Source organism: Tripterygium wilfordii, chromosome 10 (genome assembly GCF_013401445.1).
Source record: "Tripterygium wilfordii isolate XIE 37 chromosome 10, ASM1340144v1, whole genome shotgun sequence".
Lineage (NCBI taxonomy): Eukaryota > Viridiplantae > Streptophyta > Magnoliopsida > Celastrales > Celastraceae > Tripterygium > Tripterygium wilfordii.
Window position 1 is genome coordinate 1,469,457 of NC_052241.1, and position 12,009 is coordinate 1,481,465.

At 35.1% G+C, this 12,009-nt stretch overlaps 2 protein-coding genes across 2 annotated transcripts; one reads left to right on the forward strand and one right to left on the reverse strand.

Annotated features, from left to right (window-relative positions):
- Positions 1–1,147: 1,147 nt before the first annotated feature.
- LOC120007074 lies at positions 1,148–2,300 on the reverse strand. The gene has a single exon (XM_038857239.1). The coding sequence runs from the start codon at positions 2,113–2,115 to the stop codon at positions 1,285–1,287; it is 831 nt and encodes a 276-aa protein (XP_038713167.1). The 5' UTR covers positions 2,116–2,300; the 3' UTR covers positions 1,148–1,284.
- A 4,679-nt stretch (positions 2,301–6,979) lies between these two features.
- On the forward strand, positions 6,980–9,555 carry LOC120007615. Its single transcript, XM_038857959.1, has 2 exons — positions 6,980–7,366; positions 8,827–9,555. The coding sequence occupies exons 1-2, from the start codon at positions 7,065–7,067 to the stop codon at positions 9,314–9,316; spliced, it is 792 nt and encodes a 263-aa protein (XP_038713887.1). The 5' UTR covers positions 6,980–7,064; the 3' UTR covers positions 9,317–9,555.
- The last annotated feature ends 2,454 nt before the right edge of the window (positions 9,556–12,009 follow it).

The window sequence follows — 12,009 nt, forward strand, 5'->3', positions numbered from 1 at the left end:
TGTGTGTTTGGTGAAAGTGATTCCTTTTATCTGCTTGTTCTTGTATTTCTTTTTCTTTTTTTTAAGAAATATGTTTCATATTGGGATCGAATTTTAGATATATGTTTAAAATGCAGTCAATTGACAATTAAGTCAACTCTCAATGGTCATTTCTATTATTTCAGAGTGTGTTTGGTGCATAATTTTACATTACCGTATATGCTATTATCATACAACAACAATTTGAAGACGGCTTAATGACTATTCTCATATTGTTACAAATTGGACAATTCTAAAATCATCTTGGGTACAATTACTTGTTCTGTAATTGATTTTATATTTAAGAAAGAACACTTATTTGTATTTTGTAATATGTTAAACAAATATTTCATATTTTAAAAAAAGAATCCCAAATTTTATTTTTATTTTATTAAATAAATTTAAATGTTTTTATTAATATTATAAATTGTTATTATTTATTCTATTTATTTGAATCTATTGTAATTTAAATGCACAATAACTCGGCACGGAATTTGTCACAATATTTAAAATAACATATACGTTATTAGCAAAAATACAATCAAGACCACGAGTAGTTTAAAACTTCAAACGACACTTACGTGTGTGATAAGTCATAGAAATCTCGAGTTTGAGCCTTCTTATCATCTTTCCCTTATATTCAAAAAAAGAAAAAATAGAACCAAATCTTAGCAAAATAGATAGTGAAATACTCAAACACCACGTAATCCAAAGAACTTAAGCGCAGTACTAGTTCACTAAACAATACAGGGATGGCTTCTGTTCTAGAATTTGGATTTGTATTTAAATTTTATTCAACGAAGTATAGTAGATACGGCAAGACCCGCTCGGCACATGACATGGGCTGCTGTTTACACGTAAGACAATCACAAATATGGATCAAAACCACGTGTTTGGCTTTTTGGATGGGAGCAGCCTGCAGATGCTGACGCACGCATTCAGCTGACCTGCCTTGACTCCTACTTTGTCCTCCTCTTCCCCATTTTCACCTACCAATACCAATTTCTTCTCCTCTCCCAATCACCACCGCCACCCCTGACTTCCAACCCCTGGGAAAAAACATCACCAGAGTCTCGGTGGACTATGAAAGTAGAATTCCTAGTAATCCCCATATGTTGAGATCGACTAATGATGCCATGAAAGTGTTTGATATATTCATTTCTGTATTCATCAAGATTAACTATGACCAGTTTACAGAGTACAATCATGTTCAAATTATGAACAAGAACAACAAACAAGAGAGAAAAAGAAAGTTTGATTTCCATTTCACTGCTTCTTTGATCTAATAATCTTGATTTTGCCCTTCAAAGAGGCGTCTTTACATGTTTTACTACTACCAGATGTTACGTGATGTTCTGATCTCTGTTGTTGGGTCTTCTGACTGATTTTGGCTTGTGATTTCTTCCTTCTCTTCATCCCAAAAGACGACAACTTTCTCTTCTCCTTGTTCTCTCTGATCGTCTCAAGCTTCGGCCTCCATTGCCGAGAACGAACAAGCTGCTTATAATCCTTCTTCAACTGTGGAGTACTACACACTCCATTCTTCGTCGTCGTCTCTTCTTCTTCTTCACAAACATCGCCATTCTCCACCACATTCCCTTCCTCCATCAATTGCGATATAAACTCGTCAGTCACGCGTATTCTCAAACACCCGGAAGGCGATTTCTGTATATCGAACGGTCTACAAGTCGCGGCCTTTTTCATCAACGCGTTTCGGAAAGGCTGATGCGGAGTCGTCTTAGCAGAAGCGAAGGCGGCAATGTTGACGAAAGACAACACGGACTGGAAGAATTGGGTGGGGAGAAGAAAGTAGTTGTGACCGAGTTGGAGCAGGTCAGACTCGGCTAGAGCCGGTATTTTTTGACCGACGTAGAACGAGTCAGAGCGGCAAATTAAGTGTGTAGGGAACTGGATCATAAGCTCCGACGCTGGAATGGGTCGGGTGTAGATCTTGACCGACCCGTTTGAATCGATTAGCTTGATTGTCCTCGCCGCAGCCGGTGGCTCTGGCTGGATTTGGCCGCACGCGACGTGGTTGGTCATAAGCTGAAAACAGGTCCACGGGGCCCTTTGTAGACTGAAAAGCTTGATACCCATGATCGCTCATAAACCCTCCAACCAAACCCAACCCAACAGAAAAACAAACCCAAGGGGTTTGTATGATTGGAGAAAGATTGAATCTAAGAGAAGTGATTATATAGTGAAGAGAATTAGAGAGAGCAGATAAGAAAAAGAGCAGAGAGAGAGAGAGAGAGAGAGAGGGGCATAGGAGAGAAAAAGTGGTGCAGAGAGCGCATTAATTTATTATTTGCTGCCTTTTGTTTTGTTCGGAAGTTTGACCCGAACTCTTGGATTCGGTGTCTTCAAAAGAATGGGGCCGAGGGCCGACTTTAGGTCAAAGAAAAGGAGTTTTGAATTCCCGTCCCGCCTTTTAGATTTGGGGATCTTTTGTATTCATTCCATGCAAATCACTTTTTGAAATTATGTTCAAGACTACTTAATTTTCTATTATTCCAAAAAATAATAACTATTCATAAAAGAGAAGTGTGGGTGTCAACCAATCGGTTCAGTCGGTTTATTTATTTATTTTTTGACATAAATTTAACCGATCGTTCAGTCGTTTATTGACAATTTGATCTATTTTTTCAAGTTTTTAATCAGCCCTCACAAACATGTAGTACTTTATAATAACCGACCAATCGATCAGTTTGACAATCGATTTGGCTTGCCCGATTATTTCTACAGCCCTAAACAGTCTAATATATCTAGTGTTTTTTTTTTCTCAATTATCACAAATATTGAGAAAGACACAAGGCCGGCTCAAACACTAGATAGCTAAGGTCATTAGCCTACTATTCCAAGTTGAAAAACCTCTCCTCCACAAGTTGTGTACACTCATACAGAATTGTCAGGTAACTTGTCTTTAACACTTTTTTTCTGTTCTATTTTAACTACTAAATAGACATTTTCTTTGTAATTATGATATAGCCGCCACCTTTAAGCTATAGACACAATTTCCATGCCGCATGGCATATAATAGTCACACCTATCACCTTCAATGTTCAACCAAAAAATTATAAACTTGACTGTTGTTTTTCTATGCTCTTCTTATGCTACATGGCTTGGCATCTTCTCTGAACTTATAGAAATTTTTTACATAAAAACTTGTCTTTTATATTATTCTCTTCGCTTAAACTAAATCCCAAGTTTGTCTATGAAGAGCATATCTAATTATCATATGGATTATGTGCGTCTATCTCATCGTTTTAGATAATTAGGATAAAAAAAAAAAACGTTGGAATCCTTAGTATTTTCGTTAATAAATGGAGTCACAAATTACCGACTCTCTTATAACTGTTAAGTTATGATTTAGTAAGTTGATTCTTATCCTGATAAGTCAAAGAGTATAAAGGTGGAGAGATAAATACTTAAATTTGAATCTCTCAACTCAGTTATGATTTAGGGTTAGTGTTGCTAATTTTTGCTGACCATTCATAGGCAAAAAAATAAAATAAAAATAACGATGAGGTAACCAAACCACGCATAAATCATTTGGAGAATTGCTTCTTAGAAATTAAAAAAAAAAATCATTCCCTAGATAGTGGATCACATTTTTTTTGATGTACATATATTAATTTTAATGTGTGTTCTTTTTATCGTGTTGGAAGATTCAAACCTCTAACTTGTTCGAAATCTTAAAGAGTAGCTATCACTAAGTCAAAAATTCGTTATATATATATATATAATTAAAGACTATATATTAGAGGTAGCAGAAGCATATTCAGAGGCATCTATTTGAGATAAATATATATATTTATCCCTTTTAACTTGGGTTATATAATAAGAGAAGCTTATCAGTATCTCTGTATTTTTTATACCTTCAAACCCTGCCCCCTCCATGTGTTCAATGGTTTGAGGAATGGGTGACAACAATATACTATTCCCAACATGCATATATATATATATATATATTCATTTGTCCTCTCCCATTCTTGCATGTAATATAAAATGAAAAGATGCAATAAAATAGGGCTTATTGTTATTGCAAAACACAATGTAAAGGGTAATTGTAACTTCCAACTCTGGTTTAGTGGTTTAAACAATTGTGGTTTAGGGGACGTACAGTCTTCAAAATTGTAAGGTTGCGTACGACAAGGATTTGTGTCCCTTATTGGAAATCTCCATGCCTCTAGATATTATTATACAAAAGAATAAAAAAATACCACTAATCTAGTTGGGATTCTAGAATACATATTGACCCAAGGCGTTCAAAATCAAGAGTAGGTAATTCATTAATTAACATATCCAACTCAATTTGAATACATTCACATCAAGATCTCTATATATGTGTCCATATATCTAGGGGAGGCAAAATTATATTCGGTTCAAATGATTGAATTTGTCCGACCGAGATTAAACTAAGTTTAGATATAACTTATATGTATGAAATAAGGGTCCAAAAACAAATCTTTTGTCTGGTTTAAAACCGGGTTTGGGTCTAAACACATAAATCTTATTTGATTTATTTGTTCAGACCCTAACTCAGATTAGATTATTGTCCGGTTTACTTGTCTGGCTTGAAACCAATTCGGGCTTGGTCAATTAAGTACGTTGGAAATCCAATCCAGGTTAGGGTCCATACATGTAAATATTTCGTAAACACGAAATATTATCCGACTCAAAACCAAATTTTTGCCACCGCTAATAACCACCACTATAAGAAAGTTTTGTGCAACAAAAACAAGGGTCCGGAAGAGTAGATGTATATACATGCACACTTTGACTCCTACAAGGTAAAAGATGTTGTTAAACTTGGGTTTGTATAAATACATGTGGGTCATGATGATATCTTAAAATGTGAATATTGGCGTCTCCGTCTTTATACGATGTATTATCGACTAAATTTGGAAAGCCTAGAAAATTAATGAATTCATGCGTATATGTATTTGAGTCGAGCTAATCATTGATGTACATATCTTTGTTTCAGCACTTTAGTATCCCAATCATCACAGTTGTTGAGTTGGACACATAACATTAATCAAGTGAATTAGTGGGCTCCACAGGTCTCACATGATGCACATAAAATCTTATGCGTAAAACTCAGCAGTTGAGATATTTGGGACATCAACTGCTAGGATCTCTATCATAACTGTTTTAATTTTGTCTAGATAACAATAATGGGAATTTAGTACATAATGGAATGAGTATGAGCATGCGTTCATTGTGACAATAAGTACGAGCTAAGCATTGATCATATTTGGTGTAACTAAAAAGTGATTAATAATACAATTTTTATATTATCATTTTTTCCCTTTCTAAAAAAGATAATATCAATATCTTTTATTGTTTAAGGAATGTCATTAATTCATAATAATATTAAGCATATTAAAATTCATTCTCCACAAGTGAAAATAGAGACTAAAAGTATTTTTTGATATTTCAACCTCAAAATCCACCAAACAAATAAATGTGTGATTCGATCTCACCCTCGTACCACCCTCATTCCACAGTGAAAATCTCAACCAAATCAATCAAATGACTCATAAGAATCCAAATGTGAAAACTTTTTTTTTATTACAAGAGAAGATGATGGGAAGACTTAAACTCGATACTTTTATGAGATATCACACATATGAGTATCATCCGAACTATTCTCCCAAAAGCGCGAGGATTATGATAATGTTGTTTCTGCTGCGGAATATATATATATATATATATATATATATATATGTTTGACCCGAAGGGCCGCACGTGCGTTGCCTAAAAGGTCACCATTGACGGAGTTGTATATGTGGAGACAAATTATGAGGTGGGTCCAGAATTGGTGTTATAGACTTATAGTTGTAGATGTGAAATTTGTAGACTTTTCTATTCTTTTTTACCCTGTTTTCCTTGTGTGACTCATGCTTGAATAATTAATTTTATTCAAACATCATTTAATATTAATGTTAGTGGAAGTTTGGTAATTGGTATCCTCAAAAAAAATTGAATAATTAATTTTATTCAAACATCATTTAATATTAATGTTGGTGGAAGTTTGGTACCCTAAAAAAAAGTTGAATTGGCCAAAAATGGAACCTTACAAATAAGACTCAAAAATTTAGTGATAGCACACTCTTTTTTTTTTTTTTTTTTGAATTAATGTTATCTCAAGTTAATAATAATAACAATGTTAACCTATGTTGGTGCACGAGTATAAAAATAATAGTAAAAATATAGAAAATAAAAGCTCGACCGCAATGATCTGAGACATGGGTATCTCGCTCTATTCGAGTAGATTCGAGCCCTCTGTAGTTTTTCTTTGCCCATAGAATATTAAAGAGTTTTTCTTTTCTTCTTTTTCTTTGCCCAGAGAATATTAGAGAGAGACAATTTTTTTAGTAAGAAGAGAGCTTATGAGATGTGTATCTTAAGAGTGCTGGGGTAGAAGGGTTTATATAGGGGCTCAATGTAAAATCCCACTTAATGACTAGTTATTCCTCACTCTCTTGCGTCCCTGAGTTGGATCTATATCCAAGCACATCTCATTTATCCATTAACTTGTTTCCTCTTATTAATTGGTGTTTACTCTCTTAATTTCTCAGTGTGAGATTCAATGCTTCCCATTCAATTAGAGAAGTTACATAGGTTACAATTAGACAAGATAAATATGTTAATGAATAATATAATTGATTACATTTACATATTTTATTTCTAATTTTAATTTAAAATAATCCCAACAACATATATAAATAAATTCAGTTGCTTAACCTCAACAACGCATTTGCGTACACAGTTTTGTCACCCGAAGTGACTTTGAATTGGGCTAGCTTTCGAGACATAAATTACAAGAAAGCCCAATAACCATCTTCTCGTTGAGATTCTAACTCCATAATCAGTCCGTATTACATAAAAGCCCAAATTAAAGACGGCCCATCTTGAATTTAGACGACCAAGTCCGGAGACTACAAAGAAAAAGAACAGCTCGAACAAAGAAACAACGTTCGAGAATCGGGACTGAATTTCAGAGCTAGGAGCTCGAAGAATCTAGAAAGGGGAGATAAAGAATGGGGAAATGGTGGAAGATAGCAGCAGTGGTGGCAGTGGCGGCGATAGGGAGGGAATTGAGCAAGCGATACGGATTGGAGAAAGACGATGCTATCAAGTTCTTTGGAGAATGGTCGGATCGGCTCGGTGTTTGGGCGATCCCTGTGTACGTTGCCATCCACACTGTCACTCTTGCTCTCTGCCTTCCTTACGCCATTTTCTTTGAGGCTGCTGCTTCTCTCCTCTTCGGATTCTTCCCCGCCGTCCTCTGCGTCTTCTCCGCTAAAATCCTTGGAGCCTCTCTCTCCTTCTGGATCGGCAGGTTCTGTATTTCTTTCATATCTGAATTTGAATTTGGTTGTTTGCTTTGGAGAAATCTTCTTTCGGGTCTTAATTGATGAAGTATATATGCTAGCTTTGGACGACTGTATTTGGGCTTTTGTGGGTTGGAATAATCATTATTCAACAAGAAAGATTAGTAATTATTGGAGATCACTTGTTAGTAATGGCTTGGGTTCAGTTGTCGACTGAACTAAAAATGGAAGAAAATTTTAACCGGTTAGAGCTTCAGGGTGGTTATTATACTGTTCTATTATATTTTCTTCTGTAAAACTGTTGTCTTGTGCTGAAGTTACAATGATGAGGATTGATGTTAATCATAGAAAACCAAGAATTCAATGGTGCCTGTTATTGTATGAGTTTGTAGTTAGAGTTGCATACTAGAACGAATGGTTGTAGTTGGAAAAGATGTTGAACTGGCCATTTTTTAATAAAAGAAAAGAAAAGGATGGTAGGGGAACTAATGGGCGACTTTTCAGTTTTTCACTGAAGGAATTGGGGGAAAAACATAGTTCCTATTGTACACATGTCTGAAGTACTAATGAAATAATGTTGATACTTGTAAGTTGCAAGAAAAATGGATTTAACAAGATAGCCATTAATTCGTCAGGGAGTAATCCAGTACTATTCAAGGCTACAAAGAAAAATGTGTGTAGCATTGTTGATAATTTCACCCTTTTAGCTCTCCTGCCATATTAAGGATGAGATGTGTAATTTAAGGTATGTATGCTAAAAGGAGAAGCAAAGACCAATTACGATGTGGGTGGAGATGCCATAAAAGAAAATAAGACCATAACCAGAGCCTATTGGCAAAACTCAAAAGAGCTTCCATGCAGAGATAGAAGTCTGAATGCTTAATGTTGATGGAGGTGTTAAGTTGCTGACTTACATATGGAATGGAACTATTTCTAGATGGCCATGGTTTGTGTTGGAGATTCTGAAATTCAACTTCCAAGATACTAAGTAGTTCTTATTTCTTAATTAGCGGATTGATGTCGTCGATTTCATATTTTTGGGGTCATAGCCATAGTTGGAGAGTGTAAATCCACATATTGGACTCCTAATAGTTCTTATTAGGGATTGATATTGCCTACTTCAAGGCTGTCATTGTTGTACTAGATGAAACTATTATTGGATGTCCTTGTCTTGTATTGGAGTGTGTAATTGCAGATAGAACAATCAATGAGAGAATTCACACGGTGGACTCCAAATAGTTTTAAGTGGCGATTTATATAACTGATTTCGAATATTTGGGATTAAGGCTGTCATTATTGTGTTGTTCATGCTGGAGTTTTCAATATCTTGACCTCATGCAATCTACGTCCAATAACTGCTTTCTCTTTGCTTTTCTTAAAGTTTTCAGTTTGATGGGTGTTCTCCATCTGTTGCACTGTGGGTATTGATTGCTTCTGGTATCCATTTTGACATTGTTGTTTCTTCCAGGCTGGTCTTCAAGTGTTCAGGCTCAGCAAGGGAGTGGATCAAAAGAAACAAATACTTCCACATACTTTCCACAGGGGTCGAAAGAGATGGTTGGAAATTTGTCCTCCTTGCACGCTTCTCACCCGTGCCCTCCTACGTCATAAACTATGCCCTATCTGCAACAAACGTACTATTTTTGTTGGATTTCTTTCTTCCTACAGTAATTGGCTGCGTGCCAATGATTTTACAGAATACATCCCTTGGCAGCCTTGCTGGTGCTGCAGTTGCTTCGGCGTCTGGCTCTCAGAAGTCTAGGCTCCAGTCTTACATATTTCCCCTGATTGGAATTGTATCAAGCATTCTTATTTCTTTAAGAATCAAACAATATTCTACTGGCATCATGGTAACTGAATCCGTTCCTGGTGATTCTAGTGACGTAAAGGACTCATCTCAAACCCATTCTGTCACAGAGGAAGAGAAGGGCCATGAGAAAAAACAACGAGTTCATTAACATTCAGACTAACCTCGTTTTGTTATAGGTAAAGTTTTCCAGATCTGATTCATTGTACTTGCAGTTAGATGCCTGATAATCTTTGCATCAACGTGCTAAACGAACAATTAAACATTGAACTTTCTCCTCTAGTTTTCTTGTAGGATTTGAAATGGATGTATCTTGATATTCTGTGAACTTGCTGTTCTCGCATGTTTTATTAGCAGATAATTCATTCTTAGATACTCTATTAAAGCTAAGAGTACTGTGTGTCGTGATGTCCTCTGTATCCATTAGCAAATGGTATTATGATGTTGATCAATTGATTTTCTCATAAACTCGTGTAACATATGTTCGCAAGAATCTTTCGGGCGCATCAAAGTTATATAGTCCTAATATTAGCCCACCCCAACATAACTTCGGAGACTTTCATGTCTATGCCCTAGTCTTTGAAGGTATAAATTAATGCTAATTCAATCCCTTCTAGAAAAATTTATACCATGTTCATCTTGGTCTTCTGTCAGAACAAATGTGGATTGATTGTCAAAGAGAGTAGATATCCCCAATTTTGAAAATTACATACAAAAATAGATTAATACCTAACTACAGCTCAAAGCCTCAAATTCACACCCACCTACACACATCCCAATGGGTTGGCTAAGTTGATTCTTACTATTTTATTTAAATCCATGCATCCTAGTTTTGAAACCTCTCACCAATATTTTGGGGTCACGCTCCTTGATAAAATATCAGCGACTTATCCTGATCATGTGTAGGGAACATTTGAGAGTGCAATGCATGGGTCCGAAAGTTTACTCTATCGACTACCAAGGAGTGCAAACGGTTTGTCCTGGAGAGGTTATCAAAATATTAAAAAAGAAAAAAAAGAGGGTCGACTTTGGATCTTCCTTTCTGATGGTTGAAAGAGATCCACACAACAGTTCCCCTTTCAAAGTCGATTGATTATTGGCTTCTCCAGCAAATCAAAGATGAGACCAAAAACCAATACAGGATATTTGGAGTGTTGTGATTTAGGTTTTGGAACAAAATCATATGCATGAATAAAAAGGGGTGGGTATCTGACCAGTACGAGCTCATCACCTGATTGATATAAGGTGGCTACATACATACACCCAGCAACCATCCATTTATTTAAGGACAGCTAAGCTATTGGTGTCTGTCTTCCTGCATATAATTTAAATAACTTTAAACGAGTCCCTTCGACTGACAGCTAATGAACAACTCACTCAAACTTTTGGTTTGTTTCTGTCTGTCTGTCCAAATCTCTCCCAATTTGCTCATCAAAATCCTTAAAATGTTACAAGATTGTTTTTTGTTCTAACCATTTCAAATACTAATATAATACACATTATCTCATGATTCATATTGGATCACGGATATTCATTTCATCATTTGAGATAATCGGGACAAAAAATAATGAAATTCTAAGACTCCTGATCTATTAATAACTAACATGTGAAGTTCTGGTTTGGTTTTGTTTTGTGTGTTCAAATCTCTCCCAAACTGCCAGTGGAATCGTTTAATAACCCACATGTTTCGGCCGATTGCTTGGCTACCCTTTTTTTTTGTAGCCATCTGGGTCAGCCCATGGACTTACTGGCTCCACCACCCATTCGACTTTCCTATTATATATATATATATATATATTTTTTTTTTTTCCTTTCATTCTACTATTATTTTAATTTGGTGGAGCTGAGATCATGTGGTATATTTGGATAATTGATTCGATTTATTCTTTCTAAATGAATTTATTACTGATCACAGATTGTTAATGTAAAAAAGGTTGAATTTTGAGGACCAAACAGTTGGCTAAGGGATGTCTCAGGTCTCTAATTGTGGGTTTTACTGAAGTTGTGATCATTGTTGTACATTAGTTTTGGGCGTCTGAGCGAACTCTAAACAACGACTCTCTTAAAAAATAAATAAATAAGTTTGGGCTATCAAAATATTTTTCAAAAATGTGGAGTGTTGGGTGGCAACTTATGTTGCTCCACCCTAGGGATGCCCATGTTGTGTTGACTAATTTGCTGGTTGGACAATAATTATAATTCAAATTGTAAATTTTACAATGAGCGAATACTCAAATGATAATGGGTCCATTTGAGAATGTTGTGTTTCGATCTCATGCATTAGGGTGAAAAGGGTTTCGAAACTGAGGTGAATTCTGATAACAAAAAATGTTTGGCGCCTCATTAAAAATATTATGACAACGTGAAACGTAAAGTTGGATATTTTTCATTAATATCAATTAATTTTTGTTGAATTAATTTTTTTAAGAATATAAATGAAATAATAAAATTGATTGAGCTCAAATTGAAAAAAATATATTGTGTTTCTTGCAGTATTTTAGAATACAGGTTGAATCAGCCATAAGTACGATTTATTAAAATATAAGTGAAATACTGGTCCTACCAACTGATTTTCGACATGAATGCCGATTGTCTGGTTTTAAAAAAACTCAAATTGTTTCAATAAAAATAACAAAATATGAAAATAAATAAGTAAAAAAAATAAAAGAGTAAAAATTGAACCTAATGAGATTTAAATAGTTATATTGGACTTGAATGGTATAATTGATAATGTTATGTTGGAATTTCATGTTTGTAAACTTAAGATTGAGTTTGGTAATATTGTGTTTAATTTGAGATTGTGACCGTTATTATTGTGTTAATTAATTTATTCCGATGGATTTT

What these genes read in the sequence shown, in the direction of transcription:
- LOC120007074 (XM_038857239.1), bottom strand. Translation starts at nt 2,115, where the DNA reads ATGGGTATCAAGCTTTTCAGTCTACAAAGGGCCCCGTGGACCTGTTTT.
- LOC120007615 (XM_038857959.1), top strand. Translation starts at nt 7,065, where the DNA reads ATGGGGAAATGGTGGAAGATAGCAGCAGTGGTGGCAGTGGCGGCGATA. An exon ending in CTCTCCTTCTGGATCGGCAG is followed by an intron (nt 7,367 to 8,826) that starts GTTCTGTATTTC and finishes TGTTTCTTCCAG; the next exon opens with GCTGGTCTTCAAGTGTTCAG.